The sequence below is a fragment of the Mandrillus leucophaeus genome, unplaced genomic scaffold, assembly GCF_000951045.1.
Source record: "Mandrillus leucophaeus isolate KB7577 unplaced genomic scaffold, Mleu.le_1.0 Scaffold140, whole genome shotgun sequence".
Taxonomy (NCBI): Eukaryota; Metazoa; Chordata; class Mammalia; order Primates; family Cercopithecidae; genus Mandrillus; species Mandrillus leucophaeus.
The window spans coordinates 4883949-4910490 of NW_012101366.1; the positions used below are offsets into that span (position 1 = coordinate 4883949).

A 26542-nucleotide genomic window follows, 5' to 3' on the forward strand; every position below is an offset into this window, starting at 1 on the left:
GCAAAAGCTGGAAGCATTCCCTTTGAAAACCAGCACAAGACAAGGATGTCCTCTCTCACCACTCCTATTCAACATAGTATTGGAAGTTCTGGCCACAGCAATTTGGCAAGAGAAAGAAATAAAAAGTATTCAAATAGGAAGAGAGGAAGTCCAATTGTCTCTGTTTGCAAATGACATGACTGTACATTTAGAAAACCCCATCATCTCAGCCCCAAACCTCCTCAAGCTGATAAGCAACTTCAGCAAAGTCTCTGGCTACAAAATCAATGTGCAAAAATCACAAGCATTCCTGTACACGAGTAATAGCCAAATCATGAGTGAACTCTGATTTACAATTGCTACAAAGAGAATAAAATACGTAGGAATACTACTTACAAGGGAAGTGAAGGACCCCTTTAAGGAAACTACAAACCACTGCTCAAGGAAATAAGAGAGGAAACAAACAAATGGAAAAATGTTCCATGCTCATGGATAGGAAGAATCAGTATCGTAAAAATGGCCATACTGCCCAAAGTAATTTATAGATTCAACGCTATCCCCATCAAGATACCATTAATTTTCTTCACAGAATTAGAAAAATCTACTTTAAATTTCATATGGAACCAAAAATGAGCCCGTATAGCCAAGACAATCCTAAGCAAAAAGAACAAAAGTAGAGGCACCACGCTACCTGATTTCAATCTATACTACAAGGCTACAGTAACCACAGCATGCTACTGGTACCGAAACAGATATATAGTCCAACGGAACAGAACAGAGGCCTCAGAAATAAGACATCTACAGCCATCTGATCTTTGACGAACCTGACAAAAAAAGCAGTGGGGAAAGGATTCCCTATTTAATAAATGGTGTTGGGAAAACTGGCTAGCCATATGCAGAAAACTGAAACTGGACCCCTTCCTTACACTTTATACAAAAATTAATTCAAGATGGATTAAATACTTAACTGTAAAACCTAAAACCATAAAAACCCTAGAAAAAAACTTAGGCAATACCATTCAGGATATAGGCAGGGGCAAAGACTTCATGACTAAAACACCAAAAGCAATGGCAACAAAAGCCAAAATTGACAAATGGGATCTAATTAAACTAGAGCTTCTACATAGCAAAAGAAACTACCATCAGAGTGAACAGGCACTCTACAGAACGGGAGAAAATTTTTGCAACCTATCCATCTGACAAAGGGCTAATATCCAGAATCTACAAAGAAATTAAACAAATTTATAAGAAAAAAAAGAACAACCCCATCAAAAAGTGGGCAAAGGATATGAACAGACACTTCTCAAAAGAAGACATTTATACAGCCAACAAACATATGAAAAAAAGCTCATCATCACTGGTCATTAAAGAAATGCAAATCAAAACCACAATGAGATACCATCTCATGCCAGTTAGAATGGCAAACATTAAAAAGTCAGGAAACATCAGATGCTGGAGAGGATGTGGAAAAATAGGAACACTTTTACACTGTTGGTGGGAGTGTAAATAAGTTCAACCATTGTGGAAGACAGTGTGGCGATTCCTCAAGGATCTAGAAACAGAAATACCATTTGACCCAGCAATCCATTGCTGAGTATATACCCAAACGATTATAAATAATTCTACTATAAAGACACATGCACACGTATGTTTATTGTGGCACTGTTCACAATAGCAAAGACTTGGAACCAACCCAAATGCCCATCAATGATAGACTGGATAAAGAAAATGTGGCACATATACACCATGGAATACTATGCAGCCGTAGAAAAGGATGTGTTTATGTCCTTTGTAGGGACATGGATGAAGTGGGAAACCAGCTAAATTATCAGCAAACTAACACAAGAACAGAAAACCAAACACCACATATTCTTACTCATAGGTGGCAGCTGAACAATGAGAACACATGGACATGGGGAGAGGAACATCACACACGGGGGCCTGTCGGGGGTGGGGGACTAGAGGAGGGATAGCATTACAAGAAATACCTAATGTAGATGACGGGTTGATGGGTGCAGCAAACCACCATGGCACGTGTATACCTATGTAACAAACCTGCACGTTCAGTGCATGTATACCAGAACTTAAAGTATAAGAAAAAGAAAAGAAAAAAAAGATTATCAGCTGTTTTATCACAGAAACCTTAAAGGCCAGAAAGCAGTAGGATGATACATTTATAATGTATTTAAAATGCTGAGGGGAAAAAAAACTTATCAAACAAGAATTCTCTATCTGGTTAAAAAAGAAAAAAACAAAAAACTGCCCTTCAAAAATGAGACAAAAATTAAGACATTCCCAAATAAACAAAAGCCAAGGGAATTCATTACTACTGGCATTTGCAACAGAAAATGCTGAAAGGAGTACTTCACATTGACATGAAAATCACTACACTGTAACTTTGTCAAAGCCGTACAAAAATATAAAGTTCTCAGGTAAAGGTAAATACATGGACAAATATAAAAACTAGAGTATTGTTGTAAATTTGGCTTATAACTCCATTATTTTCTAAAGGATTAAAAATACTTATGAATCTGTTAATTGATACACAACACATAAAGATGTAATTCCTTATCTCAATTACATAAAATGATGGAAAAAGACACAGCTACAATAGGAGTAGAATTTTTGTATGTCGCTGAAGTGAAGTTGGTATCATTCAAACCAGATTGCTATAACTTTAGAATGTTATATGTAATCTCCATGGTAACACAGAAAGTATCTAAGAAGAAAAGGAAATGAGAAGACAGTCAAAATGTGTCACTACCAAGAAATCAACTAAACTCAAAGGGAGGCAATAACGGAGGAAATGAGGGACAAAAAAGCCATAGGATACACAGAAAATTTATTTTTTAAATCACAAGATTAAGTAATTCCCCACCAGTAATTACTTTAAATTTAAATGTGTTAAACTCCAAATCAAAAGAAATTGATTGGCAGGAAGGATTTTTTTAAAATAGGATACAACTATACATTGTCTACAACAGACTCACTTTAGATCTAAAGACACCAATAGGTCAAAAGTAAAAGGACAGAAAAAGACACTCAATGCAAATAGTAACCAAAAGAGAGATGCAGTGGCTATACTAATATGAGACAAAACAGATAGTCAAAAACTGTTTTAAAAGACAAAGACATTACAGATTGATAAAAGAGCCAATTCACTAGAAGATAGAATAATTATAAATATATACACACACCAAACATCAAAGCTCCCAAATATATGAAGCAAACACTGACAGAACTGAATGAAGAAACAGACTGTTCTGCAACAAGAGATGGAAACTTCAACACTCCACTTTCAATAGTGAACAGAACAAGACGGAGCAATGAGGAAACAGAAGACTTAAGCAACACTATAAACCAAATAAAACTAATAGACATACAGAGAGCACTCGACCCAACAACAGAATGAACACTTTTCTCAAGTACATATGGAAAATTTTCCAGGACACACTATATGTTAGGCCACAAAACAAGTATGAATACATTTTAAAATGACTGAAATAAAACTACCCTTTGTTACAATAGAGTGAAAATAGAAATCAGTAACAGAAGGAAAAATGAAAAATTCACAAATATGTGGAAATTAAATAACATATTCCTAAACAATCATGGGTCAAAGAAGACATCACAAGAGAAATTAGAAAATACCTTGAAACAAATGTAAACAAAAACAAAATTTACCAAAATGTATGGGATGCAGCAAAAGGCACTGCTAAGAGGTAAATTTATAGCTGTAAACACAATAAAAATGAAGATCTCCAACCAACAAACTGTACACATTAGAAGAATAGAAAATGTACAGCACACCAAACCCAAAGTTAGCAAGAGGAAGGAAACAAAGATTAAAACAGATATAAATAAAATAGATAATAGAATAAGAATAGAGAAAAAGCAATGAAACCAAAAGTTTATTCTTTGAAAAAAATATCAACAAATTGGCAAATCTTAAGCTACATGACTAGAAAATATACACAGAAAACTCAAATTACTAACATTAGTAATGAAATTGGACATTAATGCCAATTTTACATAAATAAAAAGGATTGGCCAGGCACAGTGGTTCACGCCTGTAATCCCAACACTTTGGGAGGCAGAGGTGGGTGGATCACAAGTTCAGGAGTTCAAGACCAGCCTGGCCAAGATGGTGAAACTCCATCTCTACTAACAATATAAAAAAATTAGCCAGGCATGGTGGCGGACACCTGTAATCCCAGCTACTTGGGAGGCTGACGCAGAGAACTGTTTGAACCCGGGAGGCAGAGGCTGCAGTGAGCCGAGACTGTGCCACTGCACTCCAGCCTGAGCAACAGAACAAGACTCCGTCTCAAAATAAATAAATAAATAAATAGGATTTTAAGAGTACTATAAACAACTATATGCCAACAAATTGGATTATCTAGATATAATGGATAAATCCCTAGAAATAACCTAGCTAGATTAAATTATGACAAAATAGAAGATCTGAATATATTTGAAATAAGGATTTGAAGTAGTAATCAAAAACCTCCCAACAAAGTAAACCCCAGGACAAGATAGCTTCATGGGTAAATTCTACCAAACACTTAAAGAAGAACACTAGTCTTTCTCAAAGTCTTCCAAAAACTTGAAGAAGGAGGAACACTTGAAACTCATTCTATGTGACCAGCATTATCCTGATACCAAAGCCAGAGAAAGATACTAGAAAACTATACAGCAATATCCCTTACGAATACTGATACAAGAATCCTCAACAAAATGCGGGTAAAACAAATTTGGCAGTGTAGCAAAAGGATTGTACAAGATCACCAAGTGGCATTTATTCTAGGAATGCAAAATGGCTCAAACATAAAAAAATCAATTAACGTAGTACACCATATGAACAGAATAAAGGGGAAAAACAAAGATCATCTCAATTGATGCAGAAAAACATCTGACAAAATTCAACACCCTTCCATCATCAGAAAAAAAAAAAAAAAAAGAAGGAAACTTAAACTCACCAACATAAGGCCATATATGAAAAACCCACAACTAACATGATACTCAATGATGAATGAAAGATTGAAAGCTTTTCCCCTAAGATCAGGAACTAGACAAATATGCCTGTTTTTACCACTTCTATTCAACGCAGTATTGTGAGCTCTAGCCAGACCGATCAGGCAAGAAAAATAAATAATGCATCCAAATCGGAAAGGAAGAAGCAAAATTTATCTCTGCTATAAGAGACATGATTGTATATGTAGAGAACACTAGAGATTACACAAAATGTAGTTAGAGCTAACAATTCAACATTGCAGGACACAAAATCAACACAAAAATCAACTATGTTTCCACACACTGACAATGAACAATTATGAAAAGAACTGTATGAAAGAATCTTTTCTATGAAAAGAAAATTAAGAAAACGATTCCATTTACAATGGCATCAAAATAATAAAGTACTTAGAAATAAGTTTAACCAAAAAGTTGAAAAAACGCTTGTACACTGAAAACTACATCCCCGAAAAAATCAAGGAAGACAAGGAAACGGAGAACCATGCCATGTTCATGGATTGGAAGGCTTAATATAAGATGACAATTCTAACTGAAGCTATGTACAGACTCAACGCATTTCTTCTCAAAATCTCAGCGACCTCTTTTGTAAAAACAAAAAAAGTCCATCCTAAAATTAATGTGGAATCTCAAAGGACCCTAAATAGCCAAAACAATCTTAAAAAAGAACAGGCCAGGCATGGTGGCTCACTCCCGTAATCCTAGCACTTTGGGAGGCTGAGGTGGGCAGAGTGCCTGAGCTCAGGAGTTCGAGACCACCCTGGGCAACATGGTGAAACCCCGTCTCTACTGAAATTAAAAAAAAATTAACCAGGTGTGGCAGCATGCGCCCATAGTCCCAGCTACTTGGGAGGCTGAAACAGAATTGCTTGAACCTGGGAGGCAGAGGGTGCAGTGAGCCAAGATCACGCCACTGTACCCTAGCCTGGGGGACAGAGCAAGACTCTATCTCTTAAAAAAAAAAAAAAGAAGAAGAAGAAGAACAGTGTTAGAGGACTCACATTTCCTGACTTCCAATACTTACTACACAGCTATAGTAATCAAAACAGTGTGGTCTTGGCATAAAGGCAGATATATATATCAATGGAAGTGAATTAAGAGCCCAGATACAAACCCTTGCATATACAGTTAACTGATTTTCAACAAGGATGCCAAGACTAATGGCAAAGAACAGTATTTTCAACAAACAGTGCTGGGAAAACTGGATATATCCACACACAAAACAATTAAGTTGGACCCTTACCTTAAACCATCTATAAAAACTAACTCAAGATGGATCAAAGATCTAAATATAAGAGCTAAAACTATAAAACTCATGGAAGAAAATATAGGGGAAAAGCTTCATGACACTGAATTTGGCAATAATTTCTTGGATATGGCAACAAAGAAAAATAAACTAGACCATCAAAATGAAAAACTTTTGTGCAAAGGACACTATCAAGACAGTAAAAAGGCAATCTAAGGAACGGGAGAAAATATTTGTAAATCATAATATCTAATAAGGGATTAATATCCAGGATATATAAATAACTCACTTAACAACTACAAAAACCCAGTTAAGAAATGGGCACAGGACTTGAATTAACGTTTCTTCAAAGACGATATACAGGTGACCAATCAGCGCAAGAAAAAAATGCTTAACATCACTAATCATTGGGGGAATGCAAAACAAAATCAGGATGAGATACCACTTTATGCACATCAGAATGGCTATCATCAAAAAAACAGAAAAGAACTAGGGCTGGCAAAAATGTGAAGAAACTGGAACCCTCGTGCACTGCTGGTGATGATATAAAATGACACAGCCACTGTGCCAAACAGTATAGTGGTTTCTGAAAAAATTGAATTTAGTATTATCATATAACCCAGCAATTCTACTTTTAGGTACATACACCCAGAACAATTGAAAGCAGGGACTCAAGCAGATATTTGTATACCAATGTTTATTCATTGATATTTACAATCGCCAAAAGGTGGAAACAACTGACAACATAAACAGATGAGTAAATAAAAGTGGTATGTACATATAATAGAGTATTATTCAGACTTTAAAAGAAATGAGGTCAGGCACAGTGGCTTACGCCTCTAATCCCAGCACTTTGGGAGCCAAGGCAGGAGGATTGCTTGAGCCCAGGAGTTCAAGACCAACTGGGCAACACAGAGAGACTCCATCTCCACAAGAATTTTAAAAAGAAAAATTCGCCAAGTAGGGTGGTACATGCCTGTAGTCCCAGCTACTCGGGAGGTTGCAGTGGGAGGACCACTTGAGCCCAGGAGGTCAAGGCTGCAGTGAGCCACGATAGCACCACTGCACTCCAGTCTGGGCAACAGAGTGAGACCCTGTCTCAAAAGAAAAATCATTAAAAAAAAAAATCTGATATATACTACAACATGGACAAACCTTAACAATATGTTAAGTGAAATGAGCCAGTCACAAAAGGACAAATACCATATGATTCCACTTATATGAGATAACCAGGATAGTCTTATCCTCAGAGGCAGAAACTAAAATAGAAGTAACCAGGGGCTGGGGGAAGAGGTCACAGGGGTAATTGTTTAGTAGATAGAGAGTTTCAGTTTAGAATGATGAAAAAAGCTCATGAGAGATCAGTGATGGTGGCACAACAATGCGACTGTACTTAATAACACTGAAAGGGTAAAAGAGTACATTTTATTATGTATATCTTACCACAATAAAAAGCCCCGCAAGGTTGTCAATGTTACGTTTAAAAGAGAAGGTATAAATGGGGAGACATTTCAGACATGTATTTACAGAGGGCTTAGAAGAGCTATTCAGCAGATGAGTACCTAATGAACCAGAATTTTGGCAGAGATCCTGGGAGTGAAGTGAACCAAATCACTTGGGAAGTGTGAAGTAATTTCCTCCTCCAAGGAGGTCAACAGATAGGACATGTGAAGCCAATGTTAAGATTTCTCTGGAGTCTAAGTAAAAGATTATCAAATTGGACAAGTCTGTTCTCAGTGTTTTCCAACAAGGTGCAATTGACATTTTGGACAGAACAACTGCTTCATCCTGTGGGACTCTCCTGCCTGCTATATGGTACTTAACATCCCTGAACTCCAAACCACTTACCAGGGGCATTCCCATCACCCTCATCACTCTAACAATCAAAAAGAAACTCACCCACGTTTGTTACCACGACTACCATGACCCCAGATCACTCAGAGTGAATGAATCCAAAACTGAAATATAAGCGTCCTGGTCTGTTAGCATATGACAAGCTATAAAGCAGTAGCAAGCAACTCTAAATCTCAATCAATGGCTTAAAACCAAAAAAAAAAAAAAACGCTTCTGTCTTGTTCACATTACATGTCCATCACAGGCCAGCCCAAGGCTCTATTCCACACTGTCCTCACACCAGAACCTGGGCTGATAGAGCTACCACTCTGCAGAATGCTGGCAGATGCAGTGGCAGAGGGAATGAGATACAGTAAGTGGTATGCTGGCATTTAAATAATTCACTTAGAAGTGACACACAGTACTCATATTCCACTGGCCAAAGCAAGTCAAATAGCCTTGTCTGCTTCAGGGCCAGGAAAGTGCAACCCTACCAGTTACCTGGAAAGAAAAGAACCAGCCCTGATGACTTCCAAACCATGCCTGCAAAGTGCTCTGAAAAGTAGAAGACGCTATATAAATGTTAATTAAAAGCGTACTGGTAACAGCACTACTTTGCCCTTCCATCCATTCAATGGATATTTATTAAGCATCTAATACGTGCTGGACATCATCTCCTAAGCACCAAATATATGCCAGACACCATGCTAAGAGATCTGATGAAAACTGAGTCATAAGTGGTAGGGTAAGAGAAACAATCTTTAAAACAATTTCAGTGTGGTATGATAAATGTGATCAGGGAAGTCAGCCCAGGTACTCCAGAAGTTCCCAGGGCAAGCACCTGAGCCAGCAGTGGGGGCAATGGTCAGGAAGACTTCCAAGAGCAGTAACCTACACAGCTGCAGGATGCAGTCACCCTGGAGAACCTGCTGTAGATGCACATGTGGAAGCATGAATGTTGAAGCTCTGGATGGGGCGTCTCTGCCTTCCACCAAGTCAGTGAGACCTACTTGCACAAATTCCCCATAGCCCTAATCCAGTCACTTCCACTAAATGTCCACAGACACATTTATGAGTTTTCTTGGTTTTCTAGGCAGACCAGATGTAAAGAACAGATCTCTGGGGCTACTCTCCACTTTCCCCCCAACTAGAACATTCTATGAGATGCTCTAAGTTCAAGGAGACAACATTCTTTCAGTTCAGTTATCATAAGCTTGGTTCTAACCTCAGCAAAAACTGCTTTCTCTCAGCTAATACAGTGCAACAAAATGGGAAATGCCCTAGGAAAACGTGTCAGAGGCTCCTAACCATTGAAAATCAGGCACATTCCCTTTATGACATATTAAATACATTATAAAGAGTGATTAAAAATAGTGCAGACTCCAACACAAGCCATAAGATATACAGTATACTACCCTGAGATATTTACCAAAGTTCCTCTAATAAAGAAAAAAAATTTTTTTTCAACAGAAAAATATATAAAATACACATCTGGAAACACTATATAGTCACTAAAAATGAAAACTGTAAAGACCTCTAAGCTACTAGGAAAAGTAATGCTGACAGTGCTAAGGAAAGCAGATTCCAACAGCAATCATACTGTAAAGGTTAGATAAAGATGACGGAAACTGCAGAAAATGGGGCATGGAGAGTAGGGGAAGCAGAGAAGTGGTTCAGTGCAGCTTACAGTAACATGTTATTGTTTAGCACAATGCAAATTTCACATAAAAGTCATTCCTATGTAAAAGCTTGGTGGATCTTATACATTCCCAAACTGACTTTTATAGGCAGTTTATAAAGCATAATCTGGTGCGTTCCTTAAAAAGAACCATGCTAGCTGCTGTTAACTTAACTCCAGCCCTTCCAGTTAAAGGGAGGAAGGAACAGGGCAAGTTTCCTGACTCGCCAAGGCCCCATGATTCCAGCAGCAAGGGCCAGGCAGAGGCTCTGGGGACAGAATCCTGGCTGAGTAACCTTCCTTAAAAATCACCCTGAGCAAACTAGTCAATTTAGCCTTATCTTTAAAATGCAGATAACACAAACTACTTCACAGAACTACAGTGGGGATTAAATTTGATGACTTTTAAGCACCTAGCACAGCATGACTTTTAAAAGGAAGTGATAGTTTCCATTCCTTGGGGGCAAAAATGGATGGCTCTTAAGGTCTCCCTCTACTCTGCAAACCCAAGGTCCCCCAGGTCCCCATAGCACAGAGCAGGAGGAGCCAGCTAAGCTTTGGCAAAAGCAAAAGAGGAAGGGAGTTCAAGCGTTCAAGCATGGCCTTCTGGTAGAGTGTGGGGAAAGAAGAGTGTTTTCTGTCTTTGTTCTTCCACCCTACCAATGCCTAGCACATAACAGGTGCTCAATTGAGTATGTGATCAGTGGACTAATCAGCACGCCCTCTGTCCTCAGCTGATGATCAGGAAGGAAAACAGGCAGGAAGCACCATCTATTTATGTGAACTAAAGCTCAGGCCCCTTGCACTGTGAGACTCCGGCAGCTTATTTCTGTGCTGCATACAGGGTGCTAGCATTTACTACTATGGAAGATACATTTTTCTGAGTGTTAACTTCAGTGATATTTACCAAATATGCCTCTGAATGGTCCCATTTCAAAAAAAACTCCAGAAAACACTGCTTTTCATAAACAAAAAGAAAACAAAATGGCCCCAGTAATACTTTCTTATCTCTATCCCCACCTACTTCAAGTAGCCTGTATCTATTCTACTTTAGTGAATAAAGCTGAGTCTTTTCTAAAACAAAACTGTATACTGGAGGTAAAAAATTCTAAACCATAACTTTGAGTAAAGGAAAACTCTCAAGAGCGGTTTAAATGTAATATCCCTGGCTTATTCTATTCCAATGATGTTCTAATCTTTTTTATTAATTTACTCTAATGTTCATAATTGTTTTAGGCCACAATTATCTCACTGTTTCCTGGCCTGTGTACCTGATCAGAATCGTTATGATCTCTGAGGTTTTCTCCTGATTTTTGAGAATCCTGCTCTGCTATGGATGGGGTGGCCAGCAGAACAGAGACAGACCAACTAAGGAGCCTTTTAAATACAGGACTATTAAAGTGGTAAATCATTGTCCTTTCTGTGACCAGCTTCTGGGGCTCCGTGATTACATGTTAAACAACAGGATCAGATGGGAGCATTTTGTAGCTGAGAGACCAATACCAGAAAAATTCCCCTTTACCCCTTCAACAGTATGCTCCTGCCTATTTACAAGAACATTTAGCATCATTTCCTTCTCAAATGGGCCATCCTGTACTCTGGAGCTAGAAGACAGTACGAGGAGAACACTGACATTCAGTGCCTACCAGTTTCTCTCCTAGGGAGCTGCACTGTTGACAGCTCTTAGTAAGAGATCACACCCTTGCCTTTACGAGGTATTTCTGTCATTTTACATAAAAGCACAAAGACACAGTGGTCAGCACAAGGCTACAGCCTGTGGAAAGCATAATCACTGTCAGAGGACATCAAATCCAACACACTGGTGGGATGGCAGGAAAGCAGACTTGAAAGGAGTTCAGAGTAAATGAGTCTCCTTGTTTGCTTGTTACTCATAACATTAGGCCTAAGCTGCTTTGCTGAAACACTTAGCTCTGTGCTTTCCAAGCCATAGAAATTATACTTACTCCAATGTGTGAGATTAAAACCTACTGCACACTGAGCTGAATGACATTCGATGTGCAGCAATGCCACTTCAGGCGGTTCATCACGTTGCTTTATTCATAAGGCTGGGAGACAGGGTGGAACCACACGAATTTAACATCTTGCTGTGCCTGAAATGTTCATTAAGTGCTCTTATCTGCAGTCACCTGCCCACCCGATAGAACCACTCTCCACTAATTTAGAGACAATAATCTGTGCACATTTAAATTACGATGAACAGGAACATTTCCACTGGAAAAATCATCACACATCTTGATTTGCACTGCCAATTAGGTCTTTAGAAAAGGGAAAAAAAAAAAAAAAACCCTGATCATCTTACATATAGTAATTTGCCTTAATTGGTGCATAATGGATCGGATATAATTTGTGGGTAACCCCTACATGATAAATAGTTTATTTAACATTTTAGAACTACCAAAAATTAGCCTCATTATGTGGCAGTGAACGTTCACTTCCAACTATACATTCTGGGACTTCTGAGTTTCCTAAGCATGAATTATGAATATCAGTGGTGGAAGTACAAAGGACTCTCCAACCTAACAACAGGAGTGATACATTCCAGAAACATTTTCTGATTACATTCACAAGGAGCTCAGGATAAATTTCAGATACATTTCCTGATTAAACTCACAAGGAGCTCAAATCTCCATCCAGAGGGTTTGTTTTTTGTTTTGTTTTGTTTTGAGTCCTGCAGCAGCAGAAACTCCTAGAAGGTTAGGACGCTGGCCGGGAGTGGTGGCTCACGCCTGTAATCCCAGCACTTTGGGAGGCCGAGGCGGGTGGACCACCTAAGGTCAGCAGTTCAAGACCAGCCTGGACAACATTGTGAAACCCTGTCTCTACTTAAAAAAAAAAAATACAAATATAAATAATTGGGCGTGGTGGCGGGCGCCTGTAATCTCAGCTACTCGGGAGGCTGAGGCAGGAAAACTGCTTGAACCTGGGAGGCGGAGGTTGCAGTGAGCGCCATTACACTCCACCCTGGACAAGAGCGAAACTCCGTCTCAAAAAAATTAAAAAAATTGGATGCTAATTTTTTACGGTATTAAAATTAGCACAGTAATTTAATTTTTTACGGTATTAAAATTAGCACGGTAATTAAATGTTTTACGGTATTAAAATTAGCACGGTAAAAGCTAGTGGCAAAAAATAAAAAATTAAAAATCGAACCCTGTCTCATTCCCTAGGCTTTACTGTTTGTTTCCCTTGCTTTTCAGAGTTTCTCTCACAGGAGGCATTTTAAAAATATTCTCAGAAACATCAACAACAGATTTTTCTCAAACGACCATTTTCAGGAAGGCTTCAGAAACTACTAAAAGGCCAAAGCTACCGTTAGTGGCTCGGTCTTTGCCGCCAGACTCGGGCAGGTGACAGCGGCTTGGGCTCGGGCACCTGGCACTCAGCGCCTTCCAATGCTGGCGGCCCCGCCTCCCCTTCTCCCCGGCCAGGCACGCAGGTGGAGGAAAGTAAACACCAGTCGGAGGCAAAGTGGAAGCAGTGAGTCTAGCGACTCTCACAAAAACAAGTGGAAAAAAAAAAAAACCAATCCTCGCACAAAGCATCTCTGTGCTCACAAGCAGAGGCGTGGTTGCTTGTTTCCCTTTTTAAAGGTTGCATTTTTAGTTCTTTTTAAAAATGTTTTTATTGCTTACTTCTAAGTAAACATTTATCTCCATTACGATAACGTAGAGTAAAGCTCTTTTAAGAGGTAAAAAGAGAAAACTGAAGTCACGTTCACATTCCCACCACTCACTGAAACGTTTGGAGGAACTTACTCAACTGTTTGCTAATGAGTTTTAAAGGATAGTTAGGCCCTTAACGCGTAATTGGGGTCGTGCTGTGCATGTGATTTGGGATCTTGCAGCTTGTTTAACTTGGCCCAATGACGTTACCATTTCCCCCAAATGGTTACTAATTCCTTGAGAACGTTTACAAAAGTTCTAGAATAAACACTAAAGTTACTCTTTTTAAACTCCATTATCCAAGTTGGACTGGTCTGGCGATCGACTATTAAAAAAAAAATACAACTTTCTTAAGCTTCCTGATCTCTGTGCCAATTCCCGGAGAAAGTGTGGGGAGTGCACAAAAAAGCCCCTCCCCCGTCTCAGGAGGGCTGCAAACGCAAGCGCTGCGCCCCGCTAGCTCCCCGCCTGCACCCCTGGCAGCCACCCGAGACTGAGCAGAGCGCCAGGCTGAGCGCAGTTCTGTGCTGGGGCGACCGGGCTCTGTGGTCCGCGTAGCACAAACGTGACCCACCGCGCACACCTGCAGGGCGCGCCCACTCCGGCACTCACTCGGCTGGGCGCGCCAGATTCCCAGCAGAGCAGCCAACGGCCACGTTTCCAGCCCAAGGCCAGCAGGACCGAGTCGCAAAGGGAAGTCAAACTGTGGGTGCTTCCGGACGGCGGCGGACGGCCGGACCCTCACCTGGTAGCGAGTCGCCAACTCCATGCTTCCTGACGGGGCGCCAGTCTCCTCCCAGCACGCGGCCACGGGAGCCCGGACTCGCCACGGCCCGGCGCACCAAGAACGCCCCGCGCCCAAGCAGCCAGCGCGCAGCGCCCGGAGCACAGGCGGGCCCCGGGAGGGGCGCACTCGGCGCCCGGGACAGGGGGAGCGCGTCGCGCTGCCCGCTCGGTGCCGCCTCACTGGGCGTCGTGGCTCCGACCACCGTCCCAACTTCGCGGCCACTGACCTTGTCTTCGCAGGCGGCGCGAGAGGGGGCTGCAGTTGGGGGCGGCATGAGCAGTTACCAGTGTTAGGGCGCCGGGTTCCCCCCTGTAGCGGAGGGAGGGAGTGGAGCCGTCCGGCGGGGTTTAGCGCGGGAGAAATGAGGGGGCTGTCCCGGCGCAGCCTCCAGCTGGCACGCGCGCAGGATACTTGGCAGGGTTTATTCCAGGTCATGCCCTGGGGCTCGAGCTTCTGCTGCAACCCCTGTCTCTGATCCAGGAAAATATTGTAGGGCGGTTTTGGGGCTTGTTTTGTGTTGTTGTTGTAAAGGGGCAGCGTTCTCTTTGGGAGGATTCCGTCTCCCAAAACATTTGCTACAGGGTTCACCTTGCAAAACGGGCAACCCAGGTTTCTTTACCAGGGCCCCGGTGGACACTGCAAATCCCCCTGAAACTTTAAACGGCCATTACACAGTAGGCCTCCACACCCACCAGAGTTTGTAGAGGTCAGGAATGCTGATTAATTTAGCAGAATTGACCCCGGCACCTACTAAGCATCAGGCACTGGGTTAGTCCTAGGAACAGAAGGGTGAACAAAAACAGGCCCCTGCTCTGTTGGAGTTTACAGCCTGAGAGCCAGTTACCAACCTAATTGCATTATTCTAAATAAATACAACAATGATGCAAATAAGCGTAATAATAGCAATGATGTAAATTTTATAAATTAGATTTATAATTAATATTAATTTGATACCACTAGCAATGACAAATGTAATGATGATGCAAATAAATGTCAATTTGGAGCGATGATGCCATGAGAAAAAAGGCAAGTGGTATTATGGTGGTGTAAAATAGGGAGACAATCTGGGAGAGGTCAGGGAATACTTCTTAGAGCTCAGGTATGAAGAGTGAGGAATTAAGTTTGTGGAAATTGTGCGAGACTTGAAGTAGAGAGTGGGGAGAATGGTAAATGAAGTTGTCCTGAAATCACAGCAGGTTTGCTGGACAGTGTCGAACGCCTATTTAGAACCGTGGTCATGGGTTTACAATAGAGCATCCTGTATGCATAGGACCTTCTGCAGCCCCTCTCAACTGCTTAGGATCTGACGTTCATCTTTATTGAGTGAGTGAATGAAATTTGCTAAACATTTACTCAAGCTTTAAGAGAAAACATGGAAAAGGTTTATTTCCTTTGGTTAGTTCAGCAAACAACATGTGTTATGTGCTCTCATGTTCCAGCCCTCAGTGTTCTTACTTCCTGGTAGTAGTAAGACCAATACAACATTGTCTAACCTAGAATGTTTTATTTTTATTGGATAATGTTAATTATCCATTGTAGCTACTTCATTTTTATTATGCTTTAGAGTTTTCTCACATGCAGTATCTCTTTGAATCCTCTCAATATCCTTCCAGATTCTTATTGTCCACATTTTTAAAATAAGGAAACAGAATCTAAGAAAATACATTAAGAGATCCCTGCCACCCTGCCACTAAGTGACAGCAGCAGACTGCCAAACTGAAAACCATTCCTTATTCCTCCAGATCCAACATTCTTTCCTTTTCTTGTAGTTTTTCCCTTTGGCTGCCAGGAAGCTTAGAGTGAAAATTAATTCAATCAGAGCTCTTCTTCCTTGTTTTTGTTTTTGGTTTTTTGGTTTTTTTTTTAGATAATTGCTTCCTCATGAACTGCTGATCTTGTTTGCACTCCTTTTCATTGTAGGTTAAATCAAATCCATTTTGGAAAAGGGAGCACAAATTTGAAGCAGGTTAGATTTTGCAAAGCACTTGAAGCAGCGTAGCCTAGCTACTTCTGTATCAGGAAACCTATAAGTTGTTGAGCCTTTCTCTTTAGAAATTTTCCATAACCAGCCCTAAGTCTTCAGATGACAACCCGGAAATTTTCTTCCTGGGCTTAGCAAAGCCTGTGCACCCTTGATGGTATTTAGTAATTGGTTATATAGTGGTGTGTTTTGTTTTGTTTTGGTCGGGCTTTGGGAAAATCCCTGAGGAACCAGAGGATTTTAACATCACACTGTCTTTTTTTTTTTTTTTTTTTTTGAGACGAAGTCTCGCTCTATCGCCCAGGCTGGAGTGCAGTGGCCGGATCTCAGCTCACTGCAAGCTCCGTCTCCTGGGCTTACGCCATTCTCCTGCCTCAGCCTCCAGAGTAGCTGGGACTACAGGCGCCCGCCACCTCGCCCGGCTAGTTTTTTGTACTTTTTAGTAGAGACGGGGTTTCACCGGGTTAGCCAGGATGGTCTCGATCTCCTGACCTCGTGATCCGCCCGTCTCGGCCTCCCAAAGTGCTGGGATTACAGGCTTGAGCCACCGCACCCGGCCAACTTTCTAATAATTATTATTGATAGGGTTCCCAGGATGTGAACACTGGGTTTCATCATGGCACTGCAAGAATGAGTGTCCCTTCCCAGATGCAACATGTACATATTGCAACAGAGAAAAAGAAGACATAATGTTTGCAACTTCCTTTAAGAAGTCTGTCAGAAATCTATGCTTGATTGCTTTTTAAATGTTTCTATGAGAGAGTAAAAACTTGGTCCCCAGTACCTTGAACAAGGTAAGAAATTTGTGATTAGAAGGCAAAGGAGTTAATAATGCCACACTAAAATATGCTGCTCTGGCATATTCACTATTTTAAGTTAAAAGCACTTACAAGGAAAAAAAAAAACAGGTACAAGAAGATCACTCTGAACTTAATGTTGTTTCTTAAAAGCAGGAGATAAAATTCCCCTGTGAAAGATGTCCTCCCTACACAAGAAGGAAAACCACATGCTTATCAAAGACAGGAAACTGAAGCTGAGGGAAATCTGTACAAACAAACCTTGTTACACTAACCCTTATCTTCTTAGACACTTCTCCATCCAATTAACTACACTAGCCCATGCCCCTTTGCCTTATTGCATTTTCAGTTTACTACTCTGTGCAATTCACTATATAAATGTCCAACTCGAACTTCATCCTGGCATCTTCATTTCCCTAAGAAGGCACCCATGCCACATAAAACTTCGATTAAACAAATCTATATGCTTTTATCTTGTTCATCTATTTTATGTCAGTTTAATCCTCAGACCCAGCCAGGACTCAAAAGGATGGAGATGAAGTTTTACTCCCCTACAAAGTCATTATTTAACCTCATTAAATGATGTGAGAGAGCTGTGATTGGATGTCAACCCTGGTCCACAATTTTTGCTTTGTAAAAGGAACCCAAACATCTCTCCTCTATCTGAAGTAGTATCTCTGCCTTCCCCACAGACCTTAGTTGTGGGCAAACTCCCTAGTCCTCCCCACATAACAGAAAATCGTGCTGGTTTGGTGCTCTGGACAACTGACCAGAGAATCTACCTTCCAGCAGAGAGCTGGAAGCAGCATGAGCAACTGAGAGGTAATTTCATTAGGTCTGCCTCCCCTGCTTGCTTTTGGTCATTTGCCTCTTGGTGTTGTATCCTTTTCCCATGAAGTTGAAGACTGCAGTTGCTGAACACCGGGCCACTGAACACTGAAACTTAACCCTCACTGGCTACTTTATAGGTAATATTCATAGGTCACCATGGTAATTATTGCTTCTTTTTTTTTTTTTTTCCAGAAACTTAGGCCAGCTTCTGTCCAGTTCAAACTGGTTGAAACTACCAATTCTTCAAGTGGCTGAGAGATGTCAGAGGGTCAAAAACTCCAACCTCAGATTATGCTAACACTGCCATTTTTCTGTACACACATCCTATATAATGCCATGAACTCTGGCTACATTTGTGCAGGATGAGCCTGTTACTTCATTTTTTCCCAGTGCCAATTACATTTCCCCATACCTCAGACCACCCCATTTCCCTAAACCATAAATATCCCTAAGCCTTATCTTCAGGGAGGCTTATTTCAGAGCTATTCTCCCACCTCCTCACTCCATGCCCTTGTGAATAAACCTTTTTTTTTCTTTTGCAAAACTCTTGTCACAGTAATTGATTTACTGTTCAGGGCAGAATACACTAGGACCTAGCTGGTAACAGTATCTGAGTACTACTTAGCATTGTATGTGGTCATGAATAAATAAAGTGACGGTTAAACAAGAAAGCATCACTGATTGTTCTCTAGCTCTTGGTCTCTTGAAACTTCCATCTCATTGTGATTAGATAACACCTACCCTAGAAGGGGGAGACCTCCCTAAATTTGAAACATATATATATATATAGTTTTTCTTTTGAGACGGAGTCTTGCTGTTACCCAGGCTGGAATACAATGGCACGATCTTGGCTGACTGCAACCTCTGCCTCTCACATTCAAGCGATTGTCCTGGCTCAGCCTCCCGAATAGTGGGAATTACAGACACGTCCCACCACGCCTGGCTAATTTTTGTGTCTTTAGTAGAGATAGGGTTTCACGATTTTGGCCAGGCTGGTCTCGAACTCCTGACCTCAAGTGATCCACCAGCCTTGGCCTCCCTAAGTGCTGGGATTACAGGCATGAGCCATGGCACCCGGCCAAGGAATATAGTAATACTAAATTCCTGAGAGAAAAAAAAACACAACTTTCCAGGCTTTGCAGAATTTCCAAAGTTGTTACAGACTTATCCTTCTTGAAATAATCAAGTATTTATATGCTAGTGATAAGGCTGGATGGCATTTGTGATAACAGAACACTTATGGAAGTGAGGCAGTTATGGGTTTATTTAGTCCTTTTAAGCCTCCAGCTGATTCTAATGAGCAGGCATATTTGAGAATCATTGCTCTAGTATAGCTCAGTGGCTTGCAAAGTGTGGCAAGATCAGCAGCATCCATATCACTTGAGCTATGGTAAGAAATTCACATTCTTGGGCCCCCTTCTGGACCTACTGAATCGGAAACTTTGGGGGTGGAGCCCAGCAATCTGGACTTTAGTCACCATTCTAGTGATTCTTATCCTCACTGAAATTTACAAACCTCTGTAGTTGTAATCCAAGGTGTACTGCTCACCGACCAGGCAATCTAGAGACTAATCATTGAGCTTCATTTTTCTCATCTATAAAATCGGGATACTATATACCTGCCTGACTCCCTCAACAGTATTCTTCTTTTTGTATGTGTGTGAAGGTTCTCATTTATTTATTTGACAAGTAAAAATTGTATATGTTTATATGTGTACAATATGAGATTTTTTATATATGTGTACATTTTGGCATGGCTAAATCAAGCTATTTAACATATGCATTACTTTGCATAGTTGACACTTTTTGTGAACCTTACAGTCAGCCCTTTTAGCATTTTCAAATACACAATATTTTGTTATTAACTGTAGTCACCATGATGTACAAGAGCTCTCTTGAACTCATTCCTCCTGTCAAATCTAAATTTTGCATTCTTTGACCAACATCTCCCCAGTCCTCCCACCCCTTTCAACAGTGTTCTTACAAAGATGAACATGTAGTATCAAATGCAATTGTATTTTGAGAAAGCTAGAGTGCTTTACACTTGTAAAGCAGTACTAATAGTTGTAATCCTTCCATTTATTGATCACTAACCATGTTCCAGAACCTGTTGACACATTATACCACTCAGTCATTACCACAAACATGTGTTGTACAGAATACCATCTTTTTTTTTTTTCATTTCAGATGAAGAAACTGAGGCTTTGAGGGTTTAAAACACTTGCTCAGGGTGACCCAGCAGAGCCAAGTTAGAACTCAGATCTGTGCTACTATCAGGCTATACCCTCTCACATTTTTGCCTTTCTTCAGATAGCCTGAGAGAGAGGGAAAAGAGATTCAAACTTCAATTTTAAAAATGGAGCCTGGGCAACATTGTGAGACCCCCATCTCTCCAAAAGTTTTTTAAAAATTAGCCAGGTGTGGTAACATGCCCTTGTGGTCCCAGCTACTCAGGAGGCTGAGGTAAGTGGATCGCTTGAGCCCTGTAGGTTAAGGCTGCAGTGAGCTGTGATGGCACCACTTCACTCCAGCCTGGGGGACAGAGCAAGACCCTGACTCAAAAATACATATAATTAATTAATTAAAATGGGACTGGGAACGGATACCAAGATTATAGCTAAAGAGGAAGAATAAGTTCTATGCGTTCTGTAGCACTGTAGGGTGAATACAGTGAACAGCAATTTATTGTATATGTTTAAAAAGCTGAAGAGAAGGTTTTGAAAGTCCCCAACACAAATAATAAATGTTTGAGGTGATGGATATGCTAAATACCCTGATTTGAGGATTGCACATTGTATAAAATGTATCCAATATCCCTTTGTACCCCATAAATATGTACAATTATTACATGTAAACTAAAAATATTTAAAAGGCTAATGACAACCTAATTTGTCTATCAGGACATGTAGATGTAAACTGTTTAATTCATACACTAGAATACTGTATATCAGTTCAAATGAATAAATTGGTCTACATTTATCAATCAACAAGCATAAATCTCAAAAAGCATTAAATTAAAAGATCAAGTTAATAAACAAAATAATAAAATTAAGGAACTAGGTCCTTTACATACTACCATCCCAACCTGTTTATTTACTGTGCCTAGAATTCTGATACCTTCCCCCTATTTCTTTCTGAAAATGATTATTTATCTGTTTATAGGCCATTTTTAACAGTATTCCTGAATTCTTTTCAAAAGACTTTCTCCACTTCATCACGCACACACCCCTGGCTCTCTTTTCTGCAATCCACAAATAGTCTAGACTTTAATGCTGTAAAATTTGCCCCAGCTGGTTATTCGAATCTGATAATCTGATCATCATGTCTTTAACAGCTTTCAGCTCTGACCTACAAGTCATGTCTGGATTCTTTTATAGCTTTTGAGTCCAAACAAGCTCCTGACCTTGCTAACTATAGCCCAGCACCAGGAGATTTCTGACAGTATAAAATTCAAGGCCTAATCTTAAGACTATTCATGAAATTGATAACCATAAATTCCGAGATGGGCTCAGTACAACAGGACTTGGCATTTCTGGCCATTACTTCCAAAGCAAATCATATCTGTATATGAAATATAACAAATTCTGCTAGTCTGAAAGCATGTTAAATATGGCTTGTTATGTTCAGCCTTTCCACAGTGCTCTTACAAACAGGAGGTGTTCTGTTTCCATCAGACTCTGAACAAGTAAACTTAAATGTAATGATGTTACAGTCTGAGTCTTTTTGTTTTTAAAGAAAAGCAACATAAGCAACATAAGCAACAAAAGCTTCCCTGCCTCCTTCCTGCAGTTGCTCCCACTCCATCTCTTGCTTCCATTTTCTTTCAGAACACTCTGAAACTCTCAAGCATTTTCTATAAAAGAACTTGCAGTTCTCCATAGGGATCAGGAGAGGCATAGATGAATTTTTTTCTGGAAGGAAGCATAGGTTTTGCAGTTTCTTAGGAAAGGTGGGGCATGTGAGGGCCAAGACAGAAATCTATCATACCTGAAACAAGCTTCCCCAAAGTAATAAGAAAAACAAAACAGGCCAGGCGCAGTGGCTCATGCTTGTAATCCTAGCACTTTGGGAGGCCGAGGTGGGCAGATCACGAGATCAGGAGATCAAGATCATCCTGGCCAACAAGGTGAAACCCCATCTCTACTAAAATACAAAAAATTAGCTGGGCTTAGAGGTGAGGACCTGTAGTCCCAGCTACTCGGGAGGCTGAGGCAGGGGAATTGCTTGAACCAGGGAGGCGGAGGTTGCAGTGAGCTGAGATCATGCCGCTGCACTCCACACTGGCGACAGAATGAGACTCCGTCTAAAAAAAAACAAAAAAACAAAAAAACAAAAAAAAACCACACACACAGAAAAAGAAAAGAAATAATCAAAGTCAAAGTCAAAGTGATAATAATATTAGTTGGAGATGGAGTTCTATTTTTTTTTTTTTTTCCCAGAAACTGCCTGTGTTCTCTGACCTACTAGTGCCTGGACATTCATAGACCATGTTCCAAGAGAAGAGAAAGTAAAGAAGTGTCTATGTTACAAACAAAAAGGAACTGAGCTACAAGGCTGAAAAACTGAAAGAAACGGCAACGTAAACATGCCATTTACTTGACATCATAAATTTATCTTTGGTTTTCTACTCCTTTCCCTCAAAAAAAAAAAAAAAGCAAACTAAATGTATCAAAATAGGTTAGGCAGAAGTCATAGGCTAACATCAGCAGTTCTGAAATTCATTAACTTCTGGGCAAAAGTATAATTGCTTGAAACTGTCTAGATTTTCTTCATCCTCATGAAATCTTTTAACTGAAACCCAGGAGGTGAGCAAAAACAGTTGTGTTAACAGCTTCTGCTTCAGTATCTCCATCTCGATCACTTCCAGCAACAGGGCTGGTGTGCAACCTTGTTTCATATTTTTACTGTCCATTTGGTAGTCACTGTAGATCTCTAAACTTTAGAAATCCCCAAGTTACAGCTACAAATACATGACAGAGCATGTGCTCCTGTGGCAAAAGCTGTAAGTCAGCTGTTTCTTATTTCCTCCTCTTTGGGAGCAAATATCAAGGTTGACGTAGACCTCTAGAAGTGTCCTTTTTAATTACAATACTTATTGAGATAATTGCTGATTAACAGACAGTTGTAAGAAATAATACAGAGAGACTCTATGTATACACTTTGCCCAGTTTCCCCCAATGGTAACATTTTGGGAAATGATAGTACACTGTCCCACCTAGGATACTGACATTGATAGGATCCACTAAACTTACTCAGATTTCTCCAGTTTTACTTGTCTGTCGTGGGCACCACCTGTATAGGTTTGTCCATGCACCACCACAAGGAGGACACAAGGTTCCCCCTGTTGCCCTCTATAGCCACATCCACCTTCCTCCCATATCCCCTCCTCCTTTCTTAACCCCTGGTAACCATTAATTTATTCTCCATTTCAGAAACCTTTTCATTTAAAAAATGTTATATGGATGGAATCATGCAGTATATAACATTTTGGAATTGGCTTTAAAAAAAAATTCAGTACAATTCTCTGGAGATTCATCCAAGTAGCAATGTATATTAGTCAGTTGGTTCCTTTTTATTGTTGTGTAGTATTCCATGGTATATATGTGCCACCAGTTTTTAACCATTCACCTGTGGATGAGCATCTGGGCTGATTTTGGTTTCGGGGTATAGCAGATAAGGCTTGTATGAATATCTGTGTGAATGTAATTTTCATTTTTCTGGGGTAAATGCCCAAGAGTAGTTACTGGGTCATATGAAAGTTGAAATTTAGTTTTACATGAAACTGCTGAACTGTTTTCCAGAGTGGCAATACTGTTTTACATTCCAACTAAAATATGTGAGTTATCCAGTCTCCAGGATTCCAATATCCTTCTCCAAATGCATCCTCTCCTGCATTCAGTGTTGTCACTATTTGTCATTTTAACCATTCTGAGAAATGTGTAGTGATAGATTACTGTGGTTTTTAGCTTGCATTTCCCTGATGGCTAATGATATTGAAGATCTTTACATTTGTTATTAGCCATCTGTATATCTTCTTGGATTAATTGACTATTTAATGTCTTTTGCCCATTTTCTAATTGGATTTTCTTTTTACTATTGAGTTTTGAGATTTCTTTTTTTTTGAGATGGAGTCTCGCTCTGTCGGCCAGGCTGGAGTGCAGTGGCTGGATCTGGGCTTACTGCAAGCTCCGCCTCCCAGGTTCACGCCATTCTCCTGCCTCAGCCTCCCCAGTAGCTGAGACTACAGGTGCCCACCACCACACCCAGCTAATTTTTTGTATTTTTAGTACAGACAGGGTTTCACCATGTTAGCCAGGATGGTCTCAATCTGACTTCATGATCCACCCGCCTCGGCCTCCCAAAGTGCTGGAATTACAGGCGTGAGCCACCACGCACAGTCAGGAATTCTTTATATGTTTTAGATACTAGTCCATTGTCAGATACATGGTTTGCAAGTATTTTCTGCCAATTTTTAGTTTGTCTTTTCATGTTCTTCAGGTGATTTCAAAGAGCAAAAGTTTTCAATTTTATGACCTTCAATTAATCAATTTCCATTTTATTTATTTACTTACTTATTTATTTTTGAGACGGAGTTTCGCTCTTTTGCCCAGGCTGGAGTGCAGTGCCGAGATCTTGGCTCACTGCAACCTCTGCCTCCCCTATTCAAGAGATTCTCCTGCCTCAGCTTTCTGAGTAGCTGGGATTACAGGCCCCCACCACCACGTCTGGCTAAGTTTTGTATTTTTAGTAGAGACGGGGTTTCATCATGTTGGACAGGCTGGTCTGGCGCTCCTGACCTCAGGTGATCCACCCACCTCGGCCTCCCAAAGTGCTGGGATTACAGGTGTGAGCCACTGCGCCCGGCCAATTTCCCTTTTAAGTATCCTGCTTTTGGTGTCAACTCTTTGCCTACACCTAGATACTGAAGATTTTCTTTTTTTTTTTTTTTGACTTTTATTATTTTACATTTTATGTTTAAGTCCATCATCCATTTTATGTTAATTTTTTATAAGATGAGGTTTAGGTTAAGGCTTTTTTTTGGCTTTTATCGAAATGTGTAAACATTATTGGGTGAAAAGGCAAAATCTCTCTTCTGTAGAATTGCTTTTGTTAGTCTGTTCTTGCACTGCTATAAAAAACACCTGAAACTGGGTAATTTATAAAGAAAAGAGGTTTAACTAGCTCACAGTTCCACAGGCTGTACGGGAAGCATGGCTGGGAAGGCCTCAGGAAATTTACAACCATGGCAGAAAGGGAAGCAGGCACGTTTTAGGTGGCCATAACAGAAGGAAGAAAGAGGGGGAGGTGCTACACAGTTTTTTCTATTTTTTTTTTGAGAGGGAGTTTTGCTCTTTCGCCCAGACTGGAGTGCATTGGCTCGATCTCGGCTCACTGCAACCTCCGCCTTCCGGTTTCAAGTGATTCTTCCACCTCAGCCTCCCGAGTAGCTGGGATTACTGGTGCCCGCCACCACGCCCGGCTGATTTTTGTATTTTTAGTAGAGATGGGGTTTCACCATGTTGGTCAGGCTGGTCTTGAATTCCTGACCTCGTGATCTGCCTGCCTCAGCCTTCCAAAGTGCTGGGATTACAGGCATGAGCCACAGCGCCCAGCCAGTGCTACACACTTTTAAACAATCAGATCACATGAGAACAGCACCAATGGAGGAAATCCACCCCCATGATCCAATCACCTTCCACCAGGCCCCACCTCCAACCCTGGGGATTATAAATCGACATGAGATATGGGTGGGAACATAAATCCAAACTATATCAGCATTTTTGTCAAAAATCAGTTGAGAATATTTATGTGGGTCTACTTCTGGGTTCTCTGTTCTGGCACATTGATCTATGTGTCTATCTCTCCACCAATATCGCACTGTCTCATTACTAGAGCTATGTAGCTCGGCCTTAACCTCAGATAGAGCTCTCCTACTCAATTCACCTTTGTCTAGATTGTTTTAGTTACTCTAGGGCCTCTGCCTTTCCATATAAATTTTAGAATAAGTTTGCTTATGTCTACAGAAAACTTTACTGGAATTTTGATAGTAATGGTGTTATGACTACAGATCAATTGGCAGAGTATTTATATCTTTATTATGTTGATTCTTTTAATTTATAAACAAGGTATGTATGTTAATTTATGTCTTCTGCTATAGTTTGGATATATGACCCCTCTAAACCTCATGTTAAAATTTGATTCCAGTCGGGCACAGTGGCTCAAGCCTGTAATCCCAGCACTTTGGGAGGCCGAGGTGGGTGGATCACCTGAGGGCAGGAGTTCAAGACCACCCTGGTCAACATGGTAAAACTCCATCTCTACTAAAAGTACAAAAATTAGCTGAGCGTGGTGGCAGGCACCTGTAATCCCAGCTACTCAGGCGGCTGAGGGAAGAAGAATCACTTGAACCTGGGAGGCGGAGGTTGCAGTGAGCCGAGATCGAGCCACTGCACTTCAGCCTGGGTGACAGAGCAAGACTCTGTCTCAAAAATAAATAAATAAATAAATAAATAGTAAAATAAAATTTGATTCCCAGTGTTGGAGGTGTGGCCTAATGGGAGGTGTTTGCCCCATAGGGGTAGATGCCTCATGAATGGTGGTGTCCTTGTGGTAATGAGCAAGTTCTCACTCTGTTTCTGCTAGAGTTGGTTGTTAAAAAGAGCCTGGCACCCCTCCTGCTCTCTCTTGCTTCCTCT

The 26542-nt window shown here is 40.6% G+C and overlaps 1 protein-coding gene across 2 annotated transcripts in view; it reads right to left on the reverse strand.

The window, feature by feature from the left end:
* CDCA7L (cell division cycle associated 7-like) overlaps positions 1 to 14494 on the reverse strand; it is a 54926-nt gene extending 40432 nt beyond the window's left edge. Inside the window, exon 1 of one of the 2 annotated variants that reach the window (XM_011973913.1) lies at positions 14196 to 14494. In XM_011973913.1, coding sequence (XP_011829303.1) covers positions 14196 to 14219 — 24 coding nt within the window. In that variant the 5' untranslated portion in view covers positions 14220 to 14494. The remainder of the gene's footprint in view (positions 1 to 14195) is intronic. The other variant, XM_011973914.1, reaches the window with a different exon arrangement.
* Positions 14495 to 26542: the final 12048 nt, after the last annotated feature.